At 33.6% G+C, this 17559-nt stretch overlaps 3 protein-coding genes across 3 annotated transcripts; 1 reads left to right on the top strand and 2 right to left on the bottom strand.

Moving 5' to 3' along the window:
* Window positions 1-820: 820 nt before the first annotated feature.
* On the top strand, window positions 821-7171 carry LOC129310597 (uncharacterized). The gene is given in 15 exon segments (XM_054952487.1): window positions 821-1238; window positions 1330-1429; window positions 1432-1481; window positions 1569-1667; window positions 2595-2696; window positions 3195-3338; window positions 3711-3805; window positions 3885-4011; window positions 4101-4205; window positions 5514-5620; window positions 5707-5758; window positions 6417-6506; window positions 6597-6681; window positions 6757-6821; window positions 6937-7171. Coding segments are annotated over 15 exon segments (1422 nt in total). The 5' UTR covers window positions 821-1121; the 3' UTR covers window positions 7021-7171.
* On the bottom strand, window positions 7017-8064 carry LOC129310598 (uncharacterized). The gene is made up of 2 exons (XM_054952488.1): window positions 7873-8064; window positions 7017-7463 (listed from the first exon to the last, which is right to left on the bottom strand). Exons 1-2 carry the CDS (start codon window positions 8062-8064, stop codon window positions 7017-7019), a joined length of 639 nt encoding a protein of 212 aa, XP_054808463.1.
* LOC129310596 (LEAF RUST 10 DISEASE-RESISTANCE LOCUS RECEPTOR-LIKE PROTEIN KINASE-like 1.5) lies at window positions 7881-10412 on the bottom strand. The gene has a single exon (XM_054952486.1). It carries the CDS (start codon window positions 10090-10092, stop codon window positions 8137-8139), a length of 1956 nt encoding a protein of 651 aa, XP_054808461.1. The 5' UTR covers window positions 10093-10412; the 3' UTR covers window positions 7881-8136.
* Window positions 10413-17559: the final 7147 nt, after the last annotated feature.

Here is a 17559-nt window from a genome sequence, read left to right as displayed (position 1 = left end):
TCCAAATCACTCCTCAAGTCGAGCCCTAAGAGCCTCAGGTTGCTACTCGTTGCTTTCTTGCATTTTTTCTTCTCTTACTTCTGATTTTGGTGCGTTTTCACGAGTTTGAAAAGTACAAATTTAGGTCTTTCTTTGTGCCACGGCCCGCTTGAACTTTGATCCAGCTCTCATCTAAGCCTGTCCAAAGATCTATTAGGTACATTAGTCTCCCAAAACTTCATTAATAAAAATTTTACTTAAAAATTATCATTTTACTCTTATAATCACTTAAAATCCCTGTATTGAAAACTTAGAATGTTACATGATACTCATAACTTATTTGCCATGTGGCATGTTGATTACCGATGGTAACCTCACGGGTATCTCAATAATACCTTTAACATATTTATTTAACGTGGCTACATATTTCAAAAGTTAAATTTTAACCCTTTTAATTAGTTGAATCAAGCATTCTTGATCAACATAATAATTTTAGTATATTGCTGACTAGCTCAATTAAAATAATCATCTCCTAATGTATAATAGTTACTAATTTTTAATTCTTGCATTTAACTGATAAACTTCTATTCCGTTTTAATCAAAAGTCCAATTAAAATAATTATTTTCCAACGCATACAATAGGGACAAATATGCTATTTCATAAAAGAAAACGTGATAAATTTTTAGAAGTAAATAATAATTATCACTTTATACAGTATTTTATCGGTTTTGACGTTTTTTTTTTTTTTTTTTGCCTACAAAGAAAATCATTGAATCTAGCAAGGAAAAAATATCTAGCGTTACTACCAAAACATGTAGCGTTCATCCACCGACTCAATCTTTCAAAAGCATGGCTGAAAATCGCCTCATGATGCCGAGCCCACAACTCAACAAGTTGATGGCGACAACAGCATTTTCTTGCGATCATGCTGACAAGGATGGTTATAGCGTGCTGATTAACCTTTCGTGCTGAAAGATCAGTGAATAAAGTCAATTTCCCATTTTCATTTTTTGGAGGAACATTTCTTGTTGGAGCGTCGAGCCTTCGAGCGTCGGGCAAGATTCAGGCCAAGGATACAAACAATTATTGTTCATTTCACTCTACTCTTCCCTTTTTCAGCCCCCAGAGAGAGGAGTATAGAATGAAAGAGGAGGGGGGAAAGATGGAAGAAGACAGTGTCAGACTAGACAAATGGGGATACGAAGTGAGAACTTCTTCTCAGGCCTGCATTTCATCTATCAACGCCTTCTACGATCAGGTCTGGTTCTAACTCCTCTCTTTTTTGCTGTTTTCTTGTACTTTGTGTGGAACTTCAATTCTCTGAAATGAGTATCTTCGGGATTATGAAGGTGCTCAGCTATGGCAGAGACCGGTCTGTGATTCTGGAAGCCGCTGCTCATGATAAAGACTGCGTTTTGGCCAACATCTTGGCATCCCATTTCCTTAATTCTCCGATCCTTCACGAGCTACTTCTTTTCTAGAAGCTGCAAAGGCCAACCTTGTAATCTCTCATAAATTTGGCTACAATTGAAAATGATTTTGCTTCTGTTTTCTTTAATTGTGCATAATTGAAGCCCAGTTGTGACAGGAACGAGCTACCCGGTATGAGAAAGTAGTTTTTGATGCTGTCAGTTATTTGGTTTCTAAAGACAGAGACGATGACGTCGCCGTTGACTTTCATGTTAAGGTTAATGGGCTCTCTTTCACGGATACTAATTTTTATTGCCCTAAATTTCTACTTTTTAATCCATCATTACGGTCTCTGGTGGTGAATTTGGCGACAACTATGAATGATGGAATTATTCTCTGGCTTTTAAGTTCTGATTCTTCTCTGTTAAATAGTATCTAAGAACTTCAGTAATCAGTGCTACGCGAATTGCCAACAATTAGTCTGTATGGAATATTACCTTGACACACATTGCTATCCAGTAGAGTTTGCTAGCAGTTTTTTCTCCCAAAAAGGGGAAGTTTTGCTAGCAGTTCCTTACTTCCTTTACATAAATTCCTTAAAATGTATATGAGAGCTTCAAATGGACCCCCAACCTATGCACTTAACAGACAATCTATTAAAGCCCAAGTTGTATGTACCGTCTCAGGTCTTTCTTCCATATCAATATCTCATCAATATATCTATAGAAGTTATAGGTATATTGTTTAAGACATAATTGATTCAAACTATAAACACAACATTAAATTCTTCATAGGAGTTTTCCTGTTCTTAAAAAAAAAGCTTGAGGCGATAACTGCTATCTATTTTGGCATTAACTGAAAGACCTGAATACTGGAGAACACAATGAAAACCAAAAACGTGATCTTAGAGGGTATTAGGGATGTAGTCAAATAATTTTAGTGCTGGCTTGCGTTGAAGTAACTTTAAACAGAATACTTTGATAATTGAAGTCTAGGGATCATTCACATAATGAAAATGGTGAACTGCGACTCTTCATGCTGTATCTGGTGTATGGTCACATTGACAATCTCTTGATAAAGTAGAAGAAAAAGTTGTTGGACGCTGCAGATATTTTTCCCACTTCTAATACCTGTACTATCTTTGAAATTAATTTATAATGCTCTCATGCCTTCTTGGTTAATACAACTTCTGTTTGCATTGCAGCTTCTGAAAGAGTTCCCAAGAGATCTGGCATCTCTGAAGAGAGCACAAATTCTTTGCTTCTACACGGGTCAAGCTGATCTTTCTCTGTCTCTCGTTCAGCAGGTTTTTTTCTAATCTGAAAGCAGTTTTTTTTTCGTTCTGCAACAATTAGCATGTAAAAAAGTTGATTTTCTTCATTGGAATTTGAAAACCTTGGTTTTAGTAGCGGCAATCTTTTCCCGTGTTTATAGAAATGGAAAAAATGGTCAATATAAATATATAATAGCTTTTTAATTAATATTTGACTTATAATGTGTATATATGTATATGACATATAATACAGAACTGAAATTTATAACTCATACCAAATTGAAGTGCACGAAGGTCAAGTGTGAATCACCAAACCAGAATGTATTGTCGTTTTCTGCTTCCTCTGTTTCATTTTCATCAAGTAATTGAAATTGGCTTAATAATCTCGTGCTTTGTGAATAAATTCATATTTCCCTTTGCTATTTCAAATGCTTTTTTTCTTTTCACCATTCTAAATCCCTGGAGGATTTTCAATTATAATATTTTTCTATTCAAGGATATTTCAATTCCTTAAGCTTCTAAGTTGTACAGGTTCTTGCTGAAAATGAAGGAGAAAATTATGTATACGGCTTGCTTTCTTTTGCTTTATTAGAGCTTGGACAAATGAGAGATGCTGAGAAAGCCGCCAAAAGGGGACTTGAAATCAATAAGGAGGATGTCTGGGCGCAGCATGCTGTGGGTTGATGTTTTTGTTATATAGAAATATTTACTGTGTCATTGTTATGTTGGACAAAATTTGAGCCTGACATATATCCTACACAGCACCCACTTCTAAAATTTTTATATTTGTTGTATCCAAACATGTTATATAATAGGTTTCCTAGTGCTCTGCAAGTAAAATTTCCTGTATACTAAACACCTACTTCAATTATCATCAGCAATTCAATTATTGATTTTGCAATCATTTAATGTGTTTGTTTCAGATCTAATTGATTTATAATTAGTAACATACGTAAACATAAGTTGCTGTCAAAGATGTTTGCTTCAAGAACCTTTAATTAGTTATAACCTAGATAAATATTGAAACCATCAGATTTTGTTCTGCAGTTATGCCATGTTTTTCAGTATGAATGCCAATTCAAAGAAGCAGTTCAGTTCATGGAAGGATGTGCGTCTTCATGGAGTTCTTGTTTATCATTTATGTAAGGATATTTTTCATTATTACAAGGCTTTATCTTACTTTCTCATAGCGAGCTAGAACATGTATATTTTTTCTTTCAGGCTGACCCACAACTGGTGGCATGTAGCACTTTGTTATTTAGAAGGTAATGCTCCAACACAGAGAGTCCTTGAGTTATATGACCATCATATATGGAAAGAGTTAGAAAGAACTGATGCTGCTGCAGAGGTATATTGTTTGGCCAACTTTATTGCAAACAAAAGCTTTAAATTTTCTTCATTTCTTTTATTGTCAATTCTCACCTGATCTGCTTATAGGTTTACTTAAATGCTGTGAGTCTTCTTCTGCGATTGCATGTTCGTGGTGAGCTTGATATCATTGGGGATCGTCTCAAGATACTAGCAGGATGCCTAAGTGATCAAGTGAGTTACAGAAAATTATACATTTATAATTCAGAGGCAATACTTGATGTTCTTATGGATTTTTTTTCTTTTTTTAACTTTATGTCAACCTCCCCTCACGACCTTTCTTGAACTGGGTCTTTACATCAACCTTTGGTTCATTGTCTTATTCTACATAACCCCCCCTTGAATAAGGGTAGGTAGTGTGAACGCTCAAGGAAATCTATGGCAGGCTTCTTTGGGTTTTCATGCAGGGCTTTGCATTATTATTTAACACTACAAGGAAATTTGTGTTGGTATTGAAGAATGAAAGAAAGGTTCTTGTAAAATTTGGAACACTTTAATGAAGTTGATAATATTTTAATAAAATTTTTACAATATCAATGTGAAAACAAAAATGGTAATCCTATTTAAATTTATCACAACAGAAGTTCTATATTCTGGTGTACACATCTTTGTCCATGGTATATTTTAGTTTCAGAATGGTTAACAAAGCAGATACTGAAGGATGAAGACTGTTGCCAGTGTATCTTTGATGCTATTACTATCACATCCAGGATTGATTGCACTTTATGTGTAAAATTTTTGCTTAAGATGGACCAAAGGTGTGTCTGTACCATAAGAAATAATTTGACATAAACTTGTGAAAAAATTTGGTTTCTAAGCCAAATTTTAATTCCCTGGCAAGATTTATGCCTTTTTTTTGAACTGTTTGCACCCACCAGGAGTTGATCACAGATACATTTTAAGGATAATCAGTGAACCGGAGTAACCATTGCTTTGGTGATGGAGCAGCTAGTAAATCTAAGGTCCGCTGTCATATATAGGTGTTAGATTGTTTTGTCCCATGAGAAGGTAGACTTAACACAAGTTCAGTGATGAAATAACTATTTTTTTTTTTTATCTCAGGAGAACCTTAATTTTTCTATCGATTCTAGCTCAGACAGCAACTTATTTAAAATGAAATCGTTGTTTAATCACTCTATAATGTGATTTCCTGAATGTGATATTAACGTGTAATTTCATGCCTCTAACAGTAAATTAGGATTTTGTAAGGGGGACAGCGTATGTCACATGCCGGAAATTATGATCAAAAGATACAGCTCTTAAAAGTATAATTTCAATGGCCATAAGGATATTTTAAGTCATTAAGGAATTCTATGAATCGCTGGTGAATATGTATTCTTCTCTTAAATGTTATAATTTTTCTGAGACTTTGCCTTCATGTTCATTAATGATGCTTTTCATATGGCTCTGCTATGGTGCTTCAAGAATGCTGTTGTAATAATTTCATTCTGCAATTCATGAATGTATGCACTACCCGTTTAGGCAAATTGGTATATAGAGTGGCACCTTGATATAATGACCGTCTGGGCTTTGGCAAAGACTGGAAAATTCTCCAGAGCTGATGATCTTCTAAATGGCTTAAAATACAGGTAGAAGTGTCATCTTGTCTCTCAAAGAAACTTACGTAGAGATGATGTGTTATGCATTATTTGATCAAATTTTCTTCTTACTGTAGGATTTCTAGGATGGGCAAAAAGAAGCAACAATCAATGCAGAGAGGAATGCAGGTATGCCCTTGATTGCTGCTTCCATGAATATGTGAAAAATGCTTTCGTCTTGTATTCATGATCTTTAACTGCTCATTGAGAATCTCCAGATATTTGACAACCCGATTTCATTCCACCCTTCTTTTTTTTTTAATTTGGTGAATTAGGCTTTTTCATTGCAATCTTAACCAATAATATTACAGAAAATGTATCGAGGAAAAGTTTGAGTCTCTTCCCACAGGTAGTGTAGTCATCAATTGTTAATTGTCATAACTTGTAGTCATCCTGTACTTTTGGATGGTTTACATAGAGCAATCAATTAGGTGCTTGAAGCATTACTCATTATGTGGTGCTGGCGGAGTATGAATACAGCCGCTTTTGTACGGAAGCGTGGACAAATGGGACTACAGTTTCTATGGATAACTATTTTATCGCTGTCTCCGCCCCTTTGTCCCCTAATCTTCCTAATTCATACTGGCCTGGTATCCATATCTTGGAATCCTTGAAGAAAATGGGCGAGTGCATGGTTTGTCCATATTGTCAACAACCTTTCCAAACTTCAATAATTAACATTAATAGAAGTTACTATAAATATGGGATCCTTCCTCATGCAAGTGTATTCTTACCATTATTCTTTTATGGTTGAAACTGTCCCTTCTATTGACGTTTTTTAGAGCAGCTTGCAGAAGCTCTTCATGCATACGGGAAAGGTAACGACAGGCAAGGACTGGAAGTACTTGGTTCTGATTTTGATGCCTGTGATTGCAAGGTTGTAATGATTAGATCAGAATCTACTGATGCTTCAGTTTAGTTTAGCCTATTTCCTCTCTGACAATACCAAGTCCTTTGTCATATAAAGATGATTGGAGCGTCAGATGAACAACTTGAAGTGTTCAATGAAGTTTGGTACATGATGTTACTGAACGCCGGAGAAACTATGAAGGGTATGATCTCGAACTCCGCTGTAATTCAAAGTTCAAACCTTGCAGTTAATTTTGACTATGATAACTAAAATGCAGCAATCGAAGTGATTGAGGAGAAAATCAAGAAGAGGGAAGGAGTTCCATTCTTGTGGCGCTTGCTGGTACAGTGTGCCACTTTGCCTTATCTAGAGTGGAGAGCCTTTCTCAAATGGCTGTTCTAAACCATGATTATTGTTATTGTTAATTATCATCGTTACTGTTCAAATGTTGTACCAGGAGAGAGCATACGAGTTAGAGAACAGGCCAGAAGCCGGCAAAGCAAACGAAAGGGTCAGGGCTTTGGAGGGTGCATACTTCTAATGAAGGAACAATCGGCTTCCTTGAAATGAACCATTCTTGTTGAGTAGTAAGTTTGTTTTTAGCAAAGTGCAACTATCGTTGCAGAAAAGAAGAGGAGTGGTGTGTAAAATATTAATTAGGAAAAAGATAAAAAAGGTGTAGCTTTTTTGCATCTTTGGAGGCCGTGAAACCTTGTAGCATGTGCAGTGCCGTGTGCTTCTTGTTGACTTTGACACATGGCAGCCCTGTCGGGTCATTTTCTGAGCGCAAATCACGGGAAAGTCATGGAGATAGATATCTTCTTTGCTTTGTTCACACGCCATGAACTCATGAAGTTGCGTTGCCAATGGCTTACCGAAATGCTGACCAGTACCAACTCCAACACTTTGCTTTTCCCCAGCCTCTTTGCGGGCGAAATAGTCAAGTACCACAATCTCTGAGGACTTTTCAAAGGACGAGATTTGCTGAACATGACACGAGTTACGTAAATAACTAAATGGTGGGTCAGAGTTGCACGATTATAGAATATATGTACTCCTCCGCACATTTTAAAAAGTTTACTTCATGATATAATTTTTTAAGTATTATTTAAAAAATATTTTAAAAATTAGTCTTCAGTGAAAAAAAAAAGATAATTTTTTTTAAATTTGTTATATAAAAACAGATTTAAAATTTAACACTCATTTTTTATATATTTTTTTCTTTTTTGGCATTGATATCAATAAAATTAGTAAAAATCACTTCTAAAGAAGATTGAAGAAGACTAGTTTTTCCTTTTCATAAATTCCAAGATTTGGAAAGTTCGGGAAAGGGTTAAACTCGCATATTAATTTACAAATTGCCAACGAAAAAAGGGTTCAATCTAAACGGCACCTTATCAGTGACAAGAAATGTGCTTGATATTTTACTCAAATATTCTGAGATGACATCAGCAGAAGTAGTTTGCAGAAGGCTCTGGTGCAAATTTAAAACTCGTACGGAGGCGTCACTGACACGTTCCTCCAACGAAACAAAACCCCCGTGCGAGTAAGTCCAACGTGGAATTATCGTCCTCGTGGTGCCCATTTGACTAGTCGACAAAGGCGAACTGAGATGGTCAAACTCCACAGTGCATTTCACTATTTTGGCCCATCCATCTCACAATCCAGAGCCCTTCACTTCATAGTTCTTTGCCACCTCAGCACCTGCGTGGGAATTCGACGTCGATCTGAGCCCCGCCCGTGACCGGATCCGTACCCGCTTCAGCTCCTCCACCACTTCTTTCGAATCAGGACGGTCGTCCTTGTCCGCCGCCACACAACGGAATGCCAGCTCCGCCACCGCCGTGACGGTGTCCATCGCTTCCTCGTCCTTCGCCAGAAACGGATCCACTACTTGATCCAGTTGACCCATATGGATTCTCGAGACCACCAGATCGGCCAACGCGATTTCCCGCTTGTCCCTGCTCTGGTCCACTGGCTTTAACCCGGAAATCAGCTCCAACAGCACCACTCCGAAGCTATATACGTCGCTCTTCTCCGTTAACCGAAACGACCGGTGGTAATCCGGATCCAGGTAACCGGGTGTACCTTGGGGCCCCGTCCAGACAAACCCAGTTGACGACGATGACGTATCCTGCACAACCAACAACCTAGACAGTCCAAAGTCTCCAACTTTAATCCTCATGTCTTTCTCTACGAAGATGTTGGACGAAGTGATGTCTCTATGAACTATGGGCGGCACAACAGAGCAGTGAAGATACTCCATGGCTAATGCCGTTTGTAGAGCAATATCGATCCTCACTTGCCACGTCAGAGACCCTTTTCGGAATGAAATCTTGGGGCCATGAAGATGATCTGCGAGAGTTCCGTTGGTGACGTAGTCGTAGACCAGAAGCAATCCTCTCGGGTCACTGCAATACCCATGAAGCTTGACTAGATTCGGGTGGTCGATGGAAGAAAGAATCAAAATTTCGTTGCAGAAAGACTTGGTGGAAAAGGCTCGTCCCGCGGCGGCCTCAGCGTGGTGCTTGTGAAGGTATTTCACGGCGACGATTCTGCCATCGTAGAGTTGACCCAGGAACACCGACCCGAACCCGCCATCGCCAATTTTGCGTTTCGGGTCGAACCGATTAGTGGCCGCCTCCAATTCCTCGTAGGTGAAGACAGGAGGAAGAAGACTCGCGGAGCGCTGGTTGTGAAGAAAAAGGATTGTCGGGTCCTCCTCTGTCCTCGATGACTTGAATCTCCTCGAGCGGAAAATTGCAACAGCGATAGAAACAAAAAGAAACAACAACATTAAGGGGATTACAAGGGACAAAACTGCGTTACGCTTGGGATTCACCCTCTGAATCCAAGCAGGCGTGAAACTAGATTCGGATTCGGGCCGAATGCACATAAAATGGTCATGCGGGTCGGATGAATTGAATCCACAAACTCCCTTGGTGGCGCTGCAGTTTCTGCAGCTTGAAAAGTAAGGATCTTGAGCTTCATCCCACTCGACGTCGATCCCTCGAGCAAGTATGTCGTCAAGATACCCTAAAACGTCACTCTGGCAGCGATTCTCCAAGTCTGAAACGGAATGATGGACAGATCCACAGTCACGGAGGACGTGAGCCGGGTTCTTGATGAGACTACATTCCCAAGGACAGTGGCTACAGTTTGGGAGAGGGGGAGGCGAGCAAGCTTGGAGATTAGAGATGCGGGAACAGAAAGCATCGGAGATTCTGAAAGGCGAGCCAGAGAGATCAAGAGAGCGATTGAGAAGGGAAAGATAGTGAGGAGTGGAGCAATTTGTGTAGGCGGGGGCGGCGGAGCTTGTAGGTTGGAGATTAGGCAAGAGGGTGAGAGAAGAGGAATTGGGGTTATAGCGAAGAACGGAGAAAGTGAAGTTGTTGATGGAGATGAGGGAATGAGGAGTAGAGCAGTTGATTTGGAAGGAAGGGTGGCCACAGCCAAGTGAGAAAGAGAAAGGAAAAGGAGGGATTGAACGGAAAGGAGGGCAGGGAGAGGAAGTGTGGGGGTGGGAAGAGCAAGGGTGAGGAGAAGCTAGATGGGAGAGGAAGGAGAGGAGGAGGCAGAGAGCGAAGAAGGGAGAGAGTGAAGGAGGAGGCATGGAGGAGAGTGAGTAGAGGTGGGAGGAATCATGAATGAGCTAAGAGATCTGAATCGTGAAAGATGTAGGCAATGGGAGAGGGAGGGTGAGTTTGAAAGCACAGAGAGAGAGAGAGAGAGAGAGAGAGACTCACGTGCAGCAGAGAGGCGAAGACTGAAGACAAAAAACTCTCAGGAGGGGCCGCTTCATAAGAGAGACCTGGGGGCCCTACATTATGACTGATGAGATGACTTCTCTACTATTTTTTTTTTTTTTATTCCATCACTCGCTCAACGGCCCAAGGATTATTGTTTCCCGTCAAGCGAGGTAATGTTATTTTCAATGGCGTTCTCCTGGATATTTCATAAATACTTCATTCAATTTTATTTATAAATTATTTTTATTAATTTTATTAATACCAATATAATAAAAATATAATAAATATAAATAAATAAAATTTTAAATATAATATTTAAGTAAAAAATAAAAACTAAATAAATAATATAATATTATTTTTAAAATTTCTTCTTATCCTTCAAAAATAATTTAAAAATTTTAATTTAAAACAAGACAATTTCATTAACTAATAATTTATAAATTGAATCGTATTATATTTTAAAAAGATGACTAATATCTAAGATTGGAGAAATACTTTTAATATATTTTTGGATAAATTACCTCACTGAGTAAAAAAGTTTTATATTTAAAAAATATGGATTAAATTTTTAAAAATTTAAAAGTATAATCAATTCATATAAATATACAAGATATTTATCATTACTATATATAAAAAATTTATCATTAAAATATTAAAAACTTATAAAAAGTTTATCATTCATGGTATATTATTTACAAATATAATAAATAAGTTATGATATAAAATATAATAAATGTTAAGCTATTTGTTTGATTTTGTTCTATAAGTTATATCTGTAATAGCCCCATCTTATTTTCAATTCAAAATATAAATATTTTCTTTGAATTAAGTTTGATCAAAAATAATAATAACTTAGTGTTTATAAAAAAAATTATATTTTTGCCTTCTATTATAAATTTGGATTCTCACATCTATGAATTTATAATCTTCTTCTCAACTCATCCATTATAATTTGAAACTGAAGGTAAAATGAAAAAAACAGTATATATTTTTATGATAATAAGGATTATATTGATATATTTTTTTCGTTAAAAAATGTATGGTATTTTCAATTAAATTTTGTCCCAATAAAATAATTATTTATTTTTAAATTAATTCTATCTTTTCAGATTTATCTCTATTTAATATGTGTTTCACTTTGAAATAAATATAAAATGATTTATTTAATAAGAATACTTAAAAAAATAATAATTACACATTAACAAACTCAAAATATTTTATATTTTTTGACATCCAATCACTCAAAAAATATTTTATAATTTTAAATGAAGGGAGTATATATTATTATCAAAAGATGTTTATATTTTAGATTGATTGGAGTATTTATTTAATATAACTGTATATCTCAATAAAGTAAAATGCTAAAAATATTTTACATGTTTTAATATTTAACTCTTAAAAAAATATTTTACATTTTTAATCAAGAGAGTTTTTTTTAAAAAAAAAAAGAAATACAAAGGTAAGCTTTATATTTCATACAACGATAATGCTGAAGAACTACTTCAACATCTAATTGATGAGCTAATCACATGCTTTTGACTTTCAGTCATGAGTTAATGCAGAAATTATTATATTTATATTTCTTTGATGATGAGCTTAGAACCTCTTATTTCAACTCATCTATAAAATTCCCCCCCTCCCTTTTGGAGAGCATGGAAACTCATAAAATTTAAATATAGATGCATGTATTTTTTTTTGTTTAAAAATATAAAGTATTTTAGTCTGAATTTCACTTTCAATAAAATAGTTATCTACTTTTCAACTAATCTTATCTTTTTTATATTTATTTTTATTAAACAACCTATAATAATTATAAAGTCATTATCAATAGGGGTACTTTTTTAAAACAGATAATAATTATACTTTAAAAGACTAAAAATGTCTTATATTTTTTAACATCCAATTCAACATCCAACTCCTTAAAAAATATCTTATATTTTTTAACGAAAAGAGTATATTTTAATTCATTTAATCGAATCAAATTGAACCAGGTTGTAGGAACTCCAATTTGTTGGACTTACTTTGCAAGTATATTATTTTCTCTTACAACAAATTTAAAAGTGGGGTTCTAAATACTCACTAAAATTAAGACATGCTTCTAAATTTAAAAAGTATTGATAGATATTTAAGATCATCTACAAATCAAAATATGTGTATCTATTATAAATAGAACCGAAAAAATAGGTTGAGCCCATAGGCTAACCCGTTTAACTTGCACAATTTGACGAGTTGGGTTAAAAAAATTGGCTCGTTTTTTAAAACGGGTTGGGTTAGCCCAACCCACAAAAATAGCGAGCTAAAACGAGCTAGCCCGTGGGCTAAACGGGCTAGTTCGTGGGCTAGCATATTTTTTAAAATATAATTTTTTATTTTTTAATTATATTATATCTTTTTATAAATATGTAATAATGATAATATCTCTTAAATATGTAATTTATGACTTTCAAATATGTTCTTTACATTTGAAATATAGTGTAAATTTTTTTTATAATTTGCAAATAAAATTTTTGTTATAGTTTATGAAGATGATTTATTAGTTTTTATAAAAATATTTTAAATATATATTATTTATAAATCTCATAAGATCTATTAATTAAAATTATAAATATAAATTCACTAAGAAAAATAATATGGCTTTATATTTAAATTTTCTTTCTTAGTGATAAAGATAGCACATCTAGGTGAGAAGATGATTAATAGTAAAAATCTAGCAAAATGAATTTGCTTGGTTGAATTCTATGTTTATTTTATTTATTTACAAGTTTTTTAATTGCTAATTTGCTTTAAAATATGAAATAAATATATATATATTTATATTGTATAAATTTTAAATTATTAAAAAAAATTAATAATTTTTTTTCGGGCTTGACTAGCTCGCTAGAAAATGGGTTGGGTTAGATTTTTCAACCCGTTTTATCTGGCAGGCTGGCCCAATCCAACTCGCAAAACTGCTAGCTGACGCGGGCTGGCCCGCAACCCGTTTACCCAGTACTAATTATAAATTACTTATTCTATAGTAAATTTTTGTTATTAATATCATTAACATATTAAAATATACATATATTGATTTAATTAGATGAAAGTATATTAAATATATAAAGGTGAGTATATAAGTCTTGCCCTTTCATAACTATTAATACAAGTATTTCCTACCAACAGACCTACTTCTTTATTATAATTCTTTGCTCTTCAATTCATACATTGTGTGAAGTTTAGGGTGTTTGAAAGATAATTGTTAAGCTTAATATCTTATTATCTTCCTGTGTAATTGAGTAATTTGAAATGTTAAAAATGAAGCGAAAGCCCATGCACAAGGATAATTATGCTCATGCATGTCGGAACATTTAAAAAATTAGATGTAAGAAGATTCACTCTAAAAAAAGATAGTTAGGAGAGTGATACTGCATTTATTTGCACCTAAAAGATAATCAACAACCTAAAACTTAGATAAAAAAAAATCAATCATTTGACCAAAAAAATATTAGATTTGAAGTTAAATGGATCCCTACAAAATTAGAATGAATCAAGTTGGATATTGATAGCTTAGTTAGCATCTTTTGAAATTGTTACTTGTGGAATTAAATCAAGAGACTTCTCAAATATTTTAAGTATCACCCTAATATAACAACTCAACCCATAAGTATATTTTATTGGGTTATATTTTTTGGTTGGAGTGTTAAATTCACCAAACTAATGTATACTTTAACTCTACATTAGCTTTATCATCCATTTAGGACAACTTTTCTGAAAAACATCGCCTCATAAAAATTATCAAAGAGATTATCGTAAAAGTTCAGACAATCACCTTTCATCATGTGTTCAAAAAAATAAATATATGTATTGATTTGCTTGTCCTCAAAATATCTTGTGGCGATTTAGATATGCAAATGGCTAATCATTCACCACTAGGGTGCAAAAAACCTGTAACTTTTGTCATGACTTGATTTTGCCTTTTCACATAATTTTTAGTCTTATACTTGAAAAAGGTGCATTTACATGTTGCCAACGAACAAAATTATTAAATTTGATTTCATGATTTTGTAAATTATACATGAAATTCTTACCTACTGAATCAATATTTTGTCAACTATTATATTTTAGTATTTAAATATTAAACTTTGAGTTTTGGTCGGTTAACAATGAGTAATTTTGCTACAGATGGTAATAAACAAGTTATTTTACCAAACATATTTCTGTACCAATGTTGACTGTAATGATATGGCATGGATGTGGTAGCTGACCTGTGAATTTGGAAGTCTTCCTCTTTAATGATGGTCGGCTCATTTGTGGAATCATACAGCTTTCATATTTAAAATATGTTTCTCTCTTAATTACACTGCTTTTAAACTGACAAATACCCCTTCATATATATATATATATATATATATGGAAACCAAACAAGGCATTACGTTTTCAACGGGCAATTACGTTTTGGTCTTTTGGATGATTGCCACCATCTTATGTCCCATTTGGTAATTCTCACTCATGCAGACACACACGTGGAGTTAATCGCGGAGCGAAGACATGATGTGTTCAGAACAAAAGATGAAAGATTTCAATGAATTTAATTTATAAAAAATAAAGGAGTATAGTTAAAAAATTTAATTAATCTTTCTTACTCTGTCCTCTAATATCTTATTTTTTATTAAAATTTTATAATCTCAGTTATCCATTCTTGTAAAGCAAACCTATTATTTTATAAAAATTGTAAAATAAAACGTTTCAATTATCCATCTTTCCATATCCATAGTTGTTAATAGAGTTTTTTTTTTTTTGGCCGACATTAGTTGTTAATAAGTTGGCTAGGTTTATGCAGGTGATATATGAGGATAAATTTTACAATATTGATTTTGACATTGATTCATCATATGAAAATGTTGTTAAATCATATTTAAATATCTAAAAATGAGGTTGGCTTTAATAGGAATCTAATTTTTTGAAATTTTCTGGTTTTTCAAATTTTTTATATTATGTTTAGACATGTCTGATTTTCTAAAAATTGTTTTGGCTTCTTTTTTTATTTTAATTTTTAGTTTAATAGCAGCCCAACTCTAACCTATTCTCAACTCAACTATGAAAAAATTAAAATTAAAATTAAGCTGTTAACAACTCCAATAGATAGTCCAATCTATTCAATCAGATTTTTAAAGCCTTTTTATAACAAACAATTATTCAATGATTTGTGTGTTCATTGTTTTTGTCCATGTGAATATTTATTACAGAAACTAAAAAAGGTCAGAAGAGATGATTTATTTATCTCTTAACAATTAAAATGAAACAAAATAAATTAAAATGATATAAACTTGATATATATATATATATATATATACATACACCGTGCGAAAAGAATGTCTTGGCGGGAGGCTCCCACCACCGTCGTAGCATTTATGGGTGGGAGCTCGCTGCTGTAACATCATGATTTGACTTTTCTTAGTGAGCTGAGCTTACAATCGGGCTCCACTCTCATCGCACGTTTCCAATTTATGGGCTTCGTTTACATACCGAAAAAACTTATGGGCTCCGTTTCACCCGGCCCTTTTTGGGGCTCCAAATAAGCATTGTGGAAGTGCATAATATAATTAAGAGAAAAAACAGTTTACCACCAGGCCTTGAAATTTTTGAAAGGGACTATAACCACTGAATACAGGATATTGTGTTTTGAGTCCATTTCAACGATTTTTTTTTTGAAAAAATTATTTCTAATTAAACCCAATAACGTTTGATTTTAAGCCAAGTACATATATAAAAAAAAACACACAAAGAGAGAATCTTATATACTATTTAGTATCAAAATAAATATAAAAAAATTATGAGCGTGTGGAGTTGGCGTATTTGTAAATTCCCATTTGGATTTCAATTTATATATGTTAAAAATACATTTAGAAGATTCAATTATTTATTAAATTTGATAAAAATACATTTCAAATGTAATCTGTATATATTTTTTAGGGTTAGTCAAATAGGCTTTAAGTTGTGAACGGTGCCACTTATTTCAAGTCCCATGCAGAAGCATGACCCTCGTTTTACTAAAGTTAAAATATAAGGTTAAGTTGTTCTACTTTTTTGTCGTACGCCAACACAAGAGTTATCCAACATTTTCTTTATTGTATTTTAATTTTAAACAATTCTACAAGCATTTGTCTTTGGAAAATTGTGACTTGTTTAAAATAATGCCATCGCCGAAAACATACAGAGTACCTATGCTCTGTTTCGCAGTACTTTAATAATAAGAAACGTAGAAGGAAATTCAAGTCGAACCGAAGATGCTTTCCCAGTCAGCTTTCCCCCAAAAGACACGCTTCCATTTTTCCTCCTCAAAATATTATTATTTTCGAAGCTCACTTCTAGAATGAATTTGATATTCCATGCATTAATAATTCAAGGCTATGTTACTAGTAATTCACTTGCACAGCTCCCAAAGTCTCAACATTGATTATTATATACTCCTTACATCTCAAATTACAAAATACTTTTAAAAAAAATTTTTAATTTCAAAATATAAAATATTTTAAGTATATTAAGATTTTATTAAATATATTAATTTTAAATTTATCCTTTCTTTCTCTATAATTAATTTCTATCAATTCTTTTTTTGAAATATTAAATAAGGAGCATTTTTAAAAGTTTATATTTTTTAAAAAGATCATATTTTTAAGTATATTTAATGAGGTTTATTGATATGAGATTTTATTTAAAAATGTCTTATAATTTGAGATAAAGAAAGTAATAAATTAAATTTAATATGGCTAATTTTAAGATGCATTATTGTCCTTAATTATTGAAAACAGCATTATTGCACTGGGGACGCATTATATTGAAGTAGATGGACATGGAAATAAAGCAATGAGTTTCATTTTTGTGGATCATACATGTATAAAAATTAAATGGTCCAATTCCTATAAAACCAATGAACTAAAATACTCCAATATATTCATTGCACAGAGAAGAAGGATACACGAAACCTTCATAAACATACAGACAGAGAAATAAAGACAAACGATAATAAGAAGCATAGTAGAACAACATAGAAACAACAGTCCTAAAGAAGCATGATTAACAAGAACCGTTAGCACGTGCTAAGCCAAGAACCTTAGTCAAACATTACTTAGCACAATGACTCTACAAAAACCATTTTTAGCTCCGCTAGCTAGCATGCATCATGCCCGCACGACTTCTGGAAGAGAAAAGAAGGGGGAAATAAGGGGATTATTTTGGAAATGTATCAACAAGCTACACCCCAATCAAAACTAATTACAGGCTGTCGCTCTAATTAATCATACTTTTTCCAAGTTATTTTTCAATAACTTCATCATGATTTGTTTGTTTGACTT

Source organism: Prosopis cineraria, unplaced genomic scaffold, assembly GCF_029017545.1.
Source record: "Prosopis cineraria cultivar Desert tree isolate PC_DT_omini unplaced genomic scaffold, ASM2901754v1 PC5, whole genome shotgun sequence".
NCBI lineage: Eukaryota > Viridiplantae > Streptophyta > Magnoliopsida > Fabales > Fabaceae > Prosopis > Prosopis cineraria.
Note: the sequence above shows the minus strand (reverse complement) of the source record. Positions and strands in the feature narration are given on the sequence as shown.